The sequence below is a fragment of the Chelonia mydas genome, chromosome 7 (assembly GCF_015237465.2).
Source record: "Chelonia mydas isolate rCheMyd1 chromosome 7, rCheMyd1.pri.v2, whole genome shotgun sequence".
Lineage (NCBI taxonomy): Eukaryota > Metazoa > Chordata > Testudines > Cheloniidae > Chelonia > Chelonia mydas.
This window is the reverse complement of record NC_057853.1, coordinates 40,578,126-40,592,261: the sequence shown is the minus strand read 5'-3', so window position 1 is coordinate 40,592,261 and position 14,136 is coordinate 40,578,126. Positions and strand designations below refer to the sequence as shown.

Sequence of the window (14,136 nt, the reverse complement as noted above, 5' to 3'; positions counted from 1 at the left end):
ATATATATATATATATATATAAGCTCTGTTTTAAAAATCCATGGATACCATGATAATATCACCCTTACATTAACAAATTCAATTACCTTTCTATCCACATTATAATTTAACACAATCTAAGGAATATATAATATAACTTTTAAAATAACATTGTGATATCATGGGTCAGTTCCACTCAGAAACCAAGAGAACATTTAATTAAATCTCAAGTAGGGTGGATTGATTTAAATCAAAGCTATTTAAATCACCAATTTTAATCATGATGTAAATCAGCAATCTGCAGCACTCTGGACACTTTGGTTTTTACTAATGTTATTTGAATCATGTTTTGCATTTGTACTTTTTAGGGTTTTTTTTTTTTTAAAGAAAGATGGATTCTCATTGATTGGTAACCATTAATATATGTTGATTTGCAACTAAATATACACTTTACACTAAATTAAGTGCTTTTTCGGGGCTCAGCAGGAGGATACACTATATCTACACACTTTTATATAGATTACCTTATATTTAATCAGATTCTTAATATTTTTCATTATGCTAGAAAATGGCAAATAATGCATTTCTTATTTAATAGACTGTGATTAATTTTTTAAATTGTAATTTGTGTCAATTTCTGTTTGGATAGAAGTTAAAATTAAATTAAAATGCAAAAATAGCATTTTACTTTCCTTAATTAAATAAAACTATCTTAAAAGTGAAGAATACATAAGACAAAAACATTTACCAAAACTTTTTTATAGTATTTAAAACTAACTGATTTATTAAACAAAACAAATGTTATGTGTAGGTAATTAAGTGAACTGATTGTTTCTGGTCACCATGTCCTTCAAGATTTTAGAACTAGTAGACCTCATCCTCTCACATCTAGTTTTTATTCATAGACTGGAAGAGAAAACAATCTTTCCTGCTTTTTTAACTGCCAATTGGCTTCTTAACTTTGAATGAATTAGTCATTGAACTGAATTAGTTGAAGAAACTGAAATGAAGAAAATATTCTCTCTCCACCTGCAGAAGAGGCTACTGCTGTCAGAAGCTGTTAAAAAACAGAATACCAATTGAAATGTATTAAATATTTTTGGATGTTTTCTACATTTTCAAATATATTGATTTCAATTACAACACAGAATACAAAGTGTACAGTGCTCACTTTATATTTATTTTTGATTACAAATATTTGCACTGTAAAAAAACAAAAGAAATAGTATTTTTCAATTCACCTAATACAAGTACTGTAGTGCACTCCCTTTATCATGAAAGTTGAACTTATAAATGTAGAATTATGTACGAAAAAACTCCATTCAAAAAAACCCAAACAATGTCAAACTTTAGAGCCTAAAAGTCCGCTCAATCCTACTTCAGCCAATCGCTCAGACAAACAAGTTTGGTTAAAATTTGCAGGTGATAATGCTGCCCCTTCTTGTTTACAATGTCACCTGAAAGTGAGAACAGGCGTTCACATGGCACTTTTGTAGCCGGCGTTGCAAGGTATTTACGTGTCAGATATGCTAAACATTCAGATGCCCCTTCATTCTTCGGCCACCATTCAAGAGAACATACTTCCATGCTAGTTTTCTATTATTGTTTACCAGTGTGATTAATCATGATTACTTTTTTTAAGATTAATTTTTTTAATCGCTTGACAGCCCTGGCATTAACATAGGTTGTCAATTTGAAATTTAATTTTCAATAGATTTATTTTAAAAAAATAAACCTGTACTTAATGCGAATAAAAAAATCCAATATCATTTTTTTATCTACCCTGATCTCAAGGCTAAATATTATGTTTTGTTCAGAGTCAAAATTAATACCAATAATAAAAAAGAAACAGTGTATTACAAAGAAATACTGTACATCTCATATCTTCCTAGCCAAATTCCTTATTAGCTAAATAATCACAGGTGTGATCACATCAGTCAATCCACATTAAAAATGGTGATTAAAATAGAACTTTTCCTCTCCTCATCCCTGACAATAAAGTTCTGTCTGAAGCTGGGTTGCTATTTTCTCTTCACCTGCATCCCCTACCTTACCTTTAAAAAGAAACAGAAATCACAAGAAGTAGTAAGAGTTAACAGACAGGGTCACGACAATACATGAAAGATATACAGTAACTGGGTGATATTACTTTTTGAAGAAAAGATGCTTATCTTTAGGTACTTAGGTCTGATCCTGCAGCACTTAGTCATATAAGCAGTCCCACTGAAGACAAATTTAAAATCAAACTTTATATCAGTGTCAATGGGACACTGAATTAAGTGAAGCAAATGGGACTACTCACGTGTATAAGGGTTGTTGGATCAGGCCCATTTTAGTGCCACCTTGGCCAATGAGTATTAGTAATAAAAAATGCAAACCATCTAGATAAGAGCTATGGGAAAAGAGCTGTTAACAGTAAAGAAAAAATGGTGTTTTCTAGCATACTAGTCTATTGCAAATCTGAGATGCTTATCAAGCACAAATTAGTCCCTGGGGTTTCCGATCTCTGTACTCATATTACTAGATTTTTCCCCCTCACAACAAAAGCATAAGAATAGCTCCTGAATGAGAAGTTATGACTTACATTTTTGCTACTCTGATCTTTTTTCCTGAAATAATTATGTCTCTGCCCACACACGATAAAATGAATTTATTTCTATTAACAGAAACCTCTCTCACAGAAAAAATATTTTCCCATATTTAAGCATCTGGACTTCTTGCCACCAACCGAATGTTATTTTGTATGGAGTCCAATGTAAACTATATAGTATACTGTATTATTTACATGTCCCTTTTTGTTTCCTTTAATGCAGGAATTTGGAATCTATTGATCTTTCTTACAATAAGTTATATCACGTTCCCTCCTATCTGCCAAAATCTTTACTGCATCTCGTACTTATAGGAAACCAGATTGAGAGAATACCAGGATATGTGTTTGGTCACATGAAGCCAGGGCTGGAATATCTCTACCTTTCTTTTAACAAACTTAACAATGATGGAATAGATCCAGTGTCATTCTATGGAGCTTATCTGTCTTTGAGAGAGTTATTTTTGGATCACAATGAATTAAAGTTTGTACCATTTGGAATCACAGAAATGAAGGCATTAAGCTTTCTGAGGCTGAACAACAACAAAATACGGTATTTACCAATTCTGCTGTGTTAACTGAGAATATAAAAAGGGATTTTAAAATATATTAACTTCCTACTCTACATTTTCCATAAACCATACATTTTAAATATTGTTAGAAGGGACTGAATCCTGAATTCCCTATTGCAATATTTTCCAAAACCATATACAAAAAAGAAGTGTGGTTTAAATCTCTCAATACTGTTTTTAAAAAGCGTACAACTCTGAGGTATCAGTATTCTCCAAGTACTCAACTTGTTAAAGATTTGGGGTCAAATCCCCAGCTACAGCTGTGCTCTGCTTGCCACAGCAGAGGAAAGTGGGGGAAAAGGTGGCTTTAAGTCACCTTTCTGCTTTTCTGATACTAAGGCTGACCGGAGGCCCAAACTAGCTGCCGACATAACTTGTAGCAGTCTAAGGGCTGGTCTAATTTATGCTGTGTGGAGCAGACTCCTGCTCATGCAACCAACGATTACCAGAGTGCAGCACTTTCCAGAAACATCTCCTCCAGCCCTGTTACACTCCCTATGCAGCAGGGAAGCAGGTGATCTCAAAGTGGCTACACCAACTTTCTGTCAACTTTGCCAGGGGAATCCACAAGTGCTCCTTTAGGGCACTTTTTCAGCTGGTTTGCATTGCCTGAACAGCACAAAGCAGCTTCAGGGGCCAAGAATCTTGTCCATGTTGTCAAGACAAGAATTTATCTAATAACTAATGTATTCCAAGAATTTCTTAATAAAAGGTAAGTAATTATATTAAGAAGTAACAATGCAAAAAGAAACATTCACACTGTGTTACAAAGTATCATTTGTGACAAACTCATTTTTTAAATATATCAATTATGTCTACTTGAACCTTCAATTAGCATATATCTATTAATACGGACAGTAAGTACAGTATAGAACTACAACTAAAAATAACTACTTTGGGGGTAATTTATAACTATTTTTCATTGCTGATCAAGTCCAAACCTTTTTTAAAAAAACCTTCTTAGTCAGTATCTCTAAAATGAAAAACTTGTATGGAATGTGCTTACTAGTACAGTTTAGTAACTAAGCCAAAATTTATCTTATGATTTCACAGGACAGTCCCTCCAGAACGCATCTGTAGATCTGTTGTCAATGATGACAATGTTGATGCTGACAGTAATGATGATGATGAGGAGGTTGAAGATTCACGTTTGGAACATCTTCATCTTGAAAACAATTTTATCAATACAAGAGAGCTGTCACCATATGCATTTTCATGCATAAGATCCTACTCCAGTGTTGTTCTGAAACCACAGAAGATCAAATAACAAACACCATATATTTTAATTGCAAAACCCATTTTCTTACCTGAGGTGACATTATTTATTTTCCATCTGATACACAGATCAGCTGATCTCCTAGTTAAAAGATGTCTCAGCACTATTCATACACTATTATTTTCCTAACAGTGTCAGTTGATATATCACCTAAAGACTGCTTGATTTGTTTAGTTTATACTGTTAAATATACATACCCACATACGCACGCAAAAATATGCAATTTAATAAGGGACTTTTTCAAGTTCTATTAACAGCATGTCGACTTGAAAAAGAGACTAAGTGGAGATATGATAGAGGTCTATAAAATAATGATTGGTATGGAGAAAGTACCTAAGGAAGTATCGTTTACTCTTTCAGAACACAAGAACTAGAGGTCACCAAATGAAATTAATAGGCAGCAGGTTTAAAACAAACAAAAGGAAGTATTTCTTCACACAACGCACAGTCAACCTGTGGAACTCCTTGCTAGTGCATGTTGAGAAGGCCAAGACATTAACAGCGTTCAAAAAAAGAACTAGATAAATTCATGAAGGATAGGTCCATCAATTGCTATTAGCCAGGATGAGCAGGGATGGTGTCCCTAGCCTCTGTTAGCCAGAAGCTAGGAATGGGCGATAGTGTATGGATCACTTGATGATTACCTGTTCTGTTCATTGCCTCTGAAGCACCTGGCTTTGGCAATTGTTGGAAGACAGGATACTGGGCTAAATGGATATTTGGTCTGACCCAGTATGGCCATTTTTATGATGGCGGTAGGGAATGATTATAAAAGACTGACACCTTTCATTTTTCAGATAATTGTTTTCAATAATATATTGGCCTGCTCCTCTGAGGGATACTTTAAGAAACTGCCACTCTGTTTTACCAGACACACTGCTGCTGATCCTGAATGATCTTTTCTTCTTCTGAATGGATGAAAGAAGATGGAACAGGTTAATTCAAGGGTTGCCCTTTAAAAAAGGCCTCTGTATTGTAGTAGGCAGCACACAAAAGAGTCTGAAGTCACACATGTACATCCAGATTTTTACGCCTTCCTCTGGAGTTGAAATTATTCTGCAGTCGGGTCTGGTGATGCAGATGAACATATGGATATTATTTCCCACTTTTACTATGCAAATTCACTATGTAAATTAATGTACACAAATATAGGATTCATACATAAACAGATAGCCAAGGACGAAGAGTTTTTTGTTTTTAAACTTAATATTAATCGCTATTATATACAGAATATAGAGTGCACATACACAAGGCAGATTACTCTGTTTTCTCTAAAATGAAACAACCACTAATGTATAGACTCTATAGAGGATAGAATCCTGTTAATTTACTTTTAATTTTTCTCTTATAAAATTAGATGACTATACATGAGACACAATTATATTCTGCCTGAATGCAAACCTAATTATGTATAACGCATTGCTTGTAAAAATTGGCGTGGTATGTGGCCTTTTTGTAAAAACAACTGCTTTGGTTATTTTGCTTGGTTAAATATGGTCATACAGGTATGACATACAGATTAACTTTTTTGATACAATGTTCTACTTTTCACAGCTTTATTTAATAATTAAAATATTTTTGCATTTCTACGCATTGAAACCTTTAGGTTTCTCAGTAGTATCTAATACTTTTTGTCCACAGAACATCGTGTAAGTGACTCAGACTACATTTTCAGAGATTTTTTTTCAATTTAAATTTTTTGGAGAGGATGACTATATCATACTGTTAAAAAGATCTAGACTTAAGAGGAAAGTATATTAAAAAAAATTAAAAACCAAAACACTGCTATTCAAGTTTTAAAAGGAAAAGAACACTGAAGTTGTTTTTCAGCACTGTTGAGAAGTTCTCGCTAAAAATGCAGCCGTAAAAAACATATTCAGCATACAAATCTACCCACAGGAGAAGTTCCAGAAACACAAGCCTTTTTATTACAGAGCTTTGTATATTGTTAAAATAATTGTAAGCAAACGAGTGCATGGAAAATCTCATTTAATAGATTGGGGCCAGAAACAGGAATTTTAAAGGTGTATAAATAAGAAAAGGTTTTTGAAATATTTGATCATTTTAGGTGGTAAAAAGTCCCTTACATAAATTCATGCATTTTCTTACATACTGTGATAGGAGAGAAAGGGAGGAGTATTTTATATATTACATTTTCATAACTGGCTATTTTTCCTATTCTAATTAAGCCGTTTAGGAAACATGTTCAAAAAGGGCAACTCCTTCTAATACAGAGACCAACTGTAGAAAGGGAATTGGTGGATATCACTAGAAATATACTAATTTTTTTTAAATAACATTTTCATAAAGGACTGTCATTAATGGCAAAAATTCCATTGACTTAAAGAGGAACAGAATTGGACTCTGAAGTATTAATGACTTACGACTGCTTCTCTGATGCCTCTAAATACTTCAATGTATATTGAGCATGGGCAAGTTTTGCTCTATATTACCCAACCAGCTATGTCGTTAGCAAAATTAAATAACAAGTGTATTCTTAGTTCTAACCTCTAACTGTGGAATATGTCTGAACAACATCATAACATCATAAAACAAGAGAAGAACTATACATATATTTTGCAGAAGGGAAAAAACTTCTCACATACGAGACAGGGGAGGAGGAGCGGGGGTATGTGAACACTGCTTCAGCTGCTCCCGGTTGAGAATTCTTCCTCCTTGACCCCAAGGGAAAAAATTATTTCTCCCAGACAGCCCAAAGCTCCACTCTAGCTAGTGGGGTGAGAGTTCTCTCAGATCCTCAGGAGTTCTTTGCATGATTTTGTAGAAGCTGTCAGAAGTCACAGATAGTAGCACAAATGTTTTCAATCTTTTAGAAGTAGCAAGGCCATGCAGACATCACAAGAACATCTCTGAAATGGCTTACTTGTATCCAGGTATTCAAGGAACACCACACATTTTCAGCATCATGTCATGGAGGTTATTGCACACAGGGATTACTTTCAAAAACTTTATCACAATTACCCAATACCAATATCTTCAAAATGCCATTGCAATTCAGGAGGAAATGGCCAAAATTACAGTTCTGCATCTCAAATAATCATGTACACACTTGCTGTCCTATTTTCAATGGCCAAAACATTATACAAGAAACTTAACAAATTCATTTGAATCATTCTTCGAATTCTCTAAATTTTAATTAATATGATTTGTGTCCCTGTGCCAGTTATAGGTCACTGATAATGAAAGCTATTGAACGGTTTCACTTTTCATCCAAGCTAGGCAAAACTGTGCCTGAAAGGCCTGTAGCAGAGGATGGCACAGAGTACCACCACCCCAAAGGAAGCTCCTAGAGACACTGGATCAAATTTTCAAAAACATTTAAGTGTCTAAAGATGCAGATAGGCACCTACTGGGATTTTCAAAAGTGCCTAAGCAGGTGAGGCACCTACTTCCCATTGGTTTCAATGGGAGTCAGGTACCTAACTTACTTAGATGCTTTCCAAAATCCCACTAGATGCCTATCTGTCCTTTATAGATATCTAAAAACCTTTGAAAATCTGGCTTGTTGTCCCTGCTTGAGAAACAATGCCTCTTGGACAACAGGGGGAATCAGCCACTTTACAGGGTGCAGCATATCATTTATGTTATGCGGGCAGTGCTCTGCTAGCCAGTGTTATTAACAGTTGGGCATTGAGTCATGGAGGCCTCAGGTAAAATCCTGGCCCTTCTGAAGTCCGTGGCAGGGCTGAACCAGGCAATGTGTCTCTTTGCTGCTGCTGGGCTGGGTCTGGGCAGTGTGTCTTCTCACTTCTGCTGGGCTGGGCCTGGGCTGCGAGTCTCCCCATTGTCAGTTGCAGTTATCTATCAGAAGTGAAGGGGTGGGACCACCATTCTCCCTGGCTGGTGTAACAGCAGGGCCAACAGAAAAAAGCCAAGAAAGCCAGAACTCAGGCTGCAGCTCCCAACCTGAGACTGTGGGTTCTGGGGCCAACCAGAATCATGGACAGTTGAGAGGGATGTGATTGTTTCAAAAACTATTTTGAAAAAATACTTGCAGATAAAGGTATTTAAAGCATAAGTAACTTTTTAAAAATGTGCTTAAATACAAGTACAACATGTTCAAAGTGACTGCGCACAAGTACATACGGCACCTCAAAATACTTATATATGTAAATACAATGTACAAAATGTACTTAAATACATGGGGACATGTGGCAAAACCCCCACTGACTTTATTGGGGCATAGATTTCATCCCTCATCCTTGAAAGCTAAGGACTATGTATATACCTGGTCCCTGCACGTGACTAAGGCCATGTCTACACTAGCGAGCTTACAGCAGCACAGCTGTACCGCTGTAAGATAGCTCGTGCAGCTGCTCTATGCTGACAGGAGGAGCTCTCCTGTCCACTTATTAAACCACCTCTAAAGAGCAGCAGTAGCTATGTTGGCAGGAGAAGCTCTGTCAGTGTAACTTATGTCTCAAAGGCCTCGTCTACACTACGAGTTTATGTCGGATTTAGCAGCATTAAATCCGAATTAACCCTGCACCCGTCCACATAACGAAGCCATTTTTTCGACATAAAGGGCTCTTAAAACCGATTTCTGTACTCCTCCCCAACGAGGGGATTAGCGCTGAAATTGACATCGCCGTTTCGAATTAGGGTTAGTGTGGATGCAATTCGAAGGTATTGGCCTCTGGGAGCTATCCCACAGTGCACCATTGTGACTGCTCTGGACAGCACTCTGAACTTGGATGCACTGGTCAGGTGTACAGGAAAAGCCCCGGGAACTTTTGAATCTCATTTCCTGTTTGGCCAGGCAAGCTCATCAGCACAGGTGACCATGCATCCCAGAATCGCAAAAAAGCTCCAGCATGGACCGAACGGGAGGTACGGGATGGGGAGAGGAATTCGTGCTATCAGAATTATGTTCCAAAAGATGAAATGCCAAAACATTTCAAAAAATCTCAGAGGCCATGAGGGACAGAGGCTACATCAGGGACCCAACACAGTGCCACGTGAAACTTAAGGAGCTCAAAAAAGCGTACCAGAAAACCAAAGAATCAAACGGATGCTCCGGGACAGAGCCCCAGACATGCTGCTTCTAAGCTGAGCTGCATGCAATCCATTGGGGGACTGCCACCACTACCCCACCCCTGTCCGTGGACTCCGAGGATGGGATACTCTCCGCCATGCCTGAGGATTTTGCAGATGGGGAAGATGAGGAGGACGAGGAGCTTGGGGAGACACACAGCACACCATTTTCCCCAACAGCCAGGATCTTTTTATCACCCTGACTGAAATACCCTCCCAACCCAACGAAGCTGGAGAAGGGACCTCTGGTGAGTGTACCTTTTTAAATATAATATATGTTATAAAAGCAAGCGTTTTTTAATGCTTAAGTAGCCCTGAAGACTTGGGATGCATTCATGCCCAGTACAGCTACTGGAAAAGTCTGTTAACGTGTCTGAGGATGGAGCGGAAATCTTCCAGGGACATCTCCATGAAGCTCTCCTGGAGGTACTCTAAAAGCCTTTGCAGAAGGTTTCTGGGGAGAGCAGCCTTATTCCGTCCTCCATGGGAGGACACTTTACCACGCCATGCTAATGGCAAGTAATCTGGTATCATTGCATGACAAAGCCTGGCAGCGTATGGTCCCGGTGTTTGCTGGCATTCAAGCAACATCTGTTCTTTATCTCTCTGTGTTATCCTCGGGAGAGTGATATAGTTCATGGTAACCTGGTTGAAATAGGGGAATTTGGTTAAGGGGACATTCAGAGGTGCCCGTTCCTACTGAGATGTTTGCCTGTGGCTGAAAAGAAATCCTCCCCACAGTTAGCCACGCGTGGGAGGGGGAGCCATTGGCGCTGAACTGTTCGCATTTGGCTTGCAGGGATCTTCCCTGATACCAGCCAGGCAGTGGGGGAAGGGGAAAAGCGATTATCCCAGAGAATTGGATGGGGGGAGGGGGTTAGTTTGGTTTCTGCTGCTGCACGTTAACACGAAAACTGCAGCAGTAAGTGGCCAACTCAACGGGCTTTGCTTGGTATGGGAAAGGAGGGGGCTGCTGTTATGAAGGTTCCAGAAGCCGAAAGACTATGGCTTACCATGGCCGCCTGCAAGCCGAATTCTGTTGCCTGGCCCTGCGTGTGTGATCTCTAACACCAAAGCCGCAGGCACTCAATATAAGATGCAAAATGCCACCTTGTACCAAAATCTCATGTGCTATGTAATGTGAATAGCGTTGTCCACCATGAAAGAGTATAGCCATTTTTCTGTAAAATGTATCTTTTTAAATACTTCACTCCTTTTTTTTCCTCCAGCAGCTGCAAATGTTTCAAGCCTCCCTCTTCCATCCCAGAGGCTATCTCAGATAAGACAGCGAAAAAAACGCACGCGCGATGACATGTTCACTGAGCTCATGCAGTCGTCCGGCACTGACAGAGCTGTGTGGAGGGACACAATAGCAGAATACAGGACGATGACCGATGAACGTGAGGAAAGGTGGCAGCAGGAAGATCAGAGGAGGCATGAGGCAAGGCTGGAGCTACTGCGAGATCAAACGGACATGCTCCGGCATCTGGTGGAGGTTTATGAACGGCAGCAGGATCACAGATTGCCGCTGCAGCCTCTGCTTAACCGCCCTCCCTTCTCTCCAAGTTCCGTAGCCTCCTCACCCAAGAACGCAGGTGGGAGGCTCTGGGCACACAACCACTCCACCCCAGTGGACAGTCCAAGCAACAGAAGGCTGGCATTCAACAAGTTTTAAAGTGGTCTTTTCCTTCCCTCCTACCCTCCCCCACACCCCACCTGGGCTACCTTGTGAGTTATCTCCCTATTTTTATAATCAATTAATAAAGAATACATGTTTTTTAAACAATAGTGACTTTATTTCCTTTGCAAGCAAGCTGTGATCCAAGGCGGGAGGGCGGGTGGCTTACAGGGAATTAGAGTCAACCAAGGGGGTGGGTTTTCATCAAGGAGAAACAAACAGAAGTGTCACACAGTACCATGGCCAGTCATGAAACTGGTTTTCAAAGCTTCTCTGATGCGCACCGCTTCCTGCTGTGCTCTTCTAACTGTCCTGGTGTCTGGCTGTGCATATTCAGCGGCCAGACGATTTGCCTCAACCTCCCACCCCACCATAAATGTCTCCCCCTTACTCTCACAGATATTGTGGAGCACACAACAAGCAGCAATAACAATGGGAATATTGGTTTCGCTGAGGTCTGAGCGAGTCAGTAAACTGCGCCAGCGACCCTTTAAACGTCCAAATGCACACTCTACCACCATTCTGCACTTGCTCAGCCTATAGTTGAACAGCTCCTGACTACTGTCCAGGGTGCCTGTGTACGGCTTCGTGAGCCAGGGCATTAAGGGGTAGGCTGGGTCCCCAAGGATAACTATTGGCATTTCAACATCCCCAACAGTTATTTTCTGGTTTGGGAAGTAAATCCCCTCCTGCAGCTGTTTAAACAGACCAGAGTTCCTGAAGATGCGAGCGTCATGAACCTTTCCTGGCCATCCCACGTTGATGTTGGTGAAACATCCCTTGTGATCCACCAGTGCTTGCAGCACCATTGAAAAGTACCCCTTGAGGTTTATAAAAAGAAAAGGAGTACTTGTGGCACCTTAGAGACTAACCAATTTATTTGAGCATAAGCTTTCGTGAGCTACAGCTCACTTCATCGGATGCATACTGTGGAAAGTACAGAAGATCTTTTTATACACACAAAGCATGAAAAAATGGGTGTTTACCACTACAAAAGGTTTTCTTTCCCCCCACCCCACTCTCCTGCTTTATGTACTCGCCGGCTTGGTGCTCCGGTGCCAAGATAGGGATATGCATTTCCTCTATTGCCCCACCACAGTTAGGGAACCCCATTGCAGCAAAGCCATCCACTATGACCTGCACATTTCCCAGAGTCACTATCTTTGATAGCAGCAGCTCAGTGATTGCGTTGGCTACTTGCATCACAGCAACCCCCACGGTAGATTTGCCCACTCCATATTGATTCCCGACTGACCGGTAGCTGTCTGGCGTTGCAAGCTTCCACAGGGCTATTGCCACTCGCTTCTCAACTGTGAGGGCTGCTCTCATCTTGGTATTCTTGCACTTCAGGGCAGGGAAAAGCGAGTCACAAAATTCCATGAAAGTTCCCTTATGCATGTGAAAGTTTCGGAGCCACTGGGAATCATCCTGGACCTGCAACACTCTGCGGTCCCACCACTCTGTCCTTGTTTCCCAGGCCCAGAATCAGCGTCCCAGGCCCAGAATCAGAATGAGCCTGCCCCATTAACACCATGATCTCCAAATTGTGGGGGAACGCGGTTTTAGAGAAAAGTTTGTTCATGTCCTCATCACCGAGGGGCATAAAGGGCAGAGCAGACCAAATTGCCACTCAGTTCCTTTTCCCATACAAAATCCATATGTTATAGGACTCCATTGCAGCAGGGAAGGAGGGTGGATTGTGCTCTATATCTGGACAACACATCTAAAAGAACCACATTTGTTGTAAGGTGAGTAAACATTTCTTCTGCTTCAAGTATTTGTCTGTATATATTCCATTCTTGGTGAAACATAAATAGTGATCTGATATAAGGCAGTGCATGCTCTGAGAAAATTTAAATAAAGATTGCAATGCAGCTCTGTCAAAAGAAGCACCAGACTTGAGCGCCTCTACCAAAGAGCAGGTTTCAGAGTAGCAGCCATGTTAGTCTGTATCCGCAAAAAGATGGGTAACACCCATTGTTTCATGTTCTCTGTGTGTATAAATCTCGCCACTGTATTTTCCACTGAATTAATCTGATGAGGTGAGCTGTAGCTCACGGAAGCTTATGCTCAAATAAATTTGTTAGTCTCTAAGATACCAAAAAGTACTCCTTTTCTTTCTACCAAAGAAGTGTCTCGTAAAAGCATGGACCAAACCTGATGTAGTTGCTCTCCATGTTTCTGAAAGTATGTCTACCAGCAGCTGGAATGTGTGATTCCTAGCTCAGGTAAATGAACATGTGCTAGCTCTGCTCAAGCTAGTGCACTAAAAATAACAGTGTGGCACAGGTAGTGGCTTAGGCTAGCCACCGGAGTATGTACTCAAAAGGGGTTGAACAGGATTGTACTTGGGTGGCTAGCCTGAGGTGCTGCCCATGGTGCCACAGCCATACTGTGTGCTAGCTTGAGCAAAGCTAACACGTGTATGTCTACCTGAGCTGGGACTCGTCTCCTAGCTTCTGTGTAGATGTACCATGACAGAGGTATGCCTCTCAAGGAAGCCACAGAAGCTGTCTGACCCCTAGTGGAGTGAATTATAATCAGCACTGGGGGAATCTAAAATGACTAGCTTGTAACCATTTAGAAAGTCTCTGGCCCTTCAGTCTATCTGCATATGCAGCAAACAGTCTCAGGGTGACTTGGTTCTATGTAGATAGAATGATAATGCCTTAAGGAGATTGAGCGTGTGTAGTCTGGCCTCTCCCTAATTGGAATGTGGTTTCAGGAAGAAAACTGGTAAATGGATCAAGTGAAAATCAGTTACTACCTTAGGTCAGAACTTGGGATGGGACAGAAGGGTAATCTTGTTCTTACAGAATACTGTATGAAGACTTACCTAGACTCAATCTCCTGTTTTGATTTTGAGTGCAGTTATGTAACCAAAAAAATCTGCATTTGTAAGTTACACTTTCACGATAAAGTGATTGCACTACAGTACTTGTATGAGGTGAATTGAAAAATGCTCTTTTATCATTTTTACAGTACATAT

General features: G+C 39.9%; 2 protein-coding genes across 5 annotated transcripts in view; one reads left to right on the top strand and one right to left on the bottom strand.

Annotated features, from left to right (window-relative positions):
• The window catches only part of ECM2 (extracellular matrix protein 2), a 39,755-nt gene extending 33,738 nt beyond the window's left edge, over positions 1 to 6,017 (top strand). For 2 of the 3 annotated variants that reach the window (XM_007055582.4, XM_027817952.3), the window contains exons 9-10: positions 2,793 to 3,119; positions 4,192 to 6,017. In XM_007055582.4, coding sequence (XP_007055644.1) covers positions 2,793 to 3,119; positions 4,192 to 4,405 — 541 coding nt within the window. In that variant the 3' untranslated portion in view covers positions 4,406 to 6,017. The remainder of the gene's footprint in view (positions 1 to 2,792; positions 3,120 to 4,191) is intronic. The other variant, XM_027817953.3, reaches the window with a different exon arrangement.
• The window catches only part of LOC102944498 (centromere protein P), a 316,300-nt gene that overhangs the window by 118,902 nt on the left and 183,262 nt on the right, over positions 1 to 14,136 (bottom strand). The gene's annotated exons all lie outside the window — the stretch shown is intronic.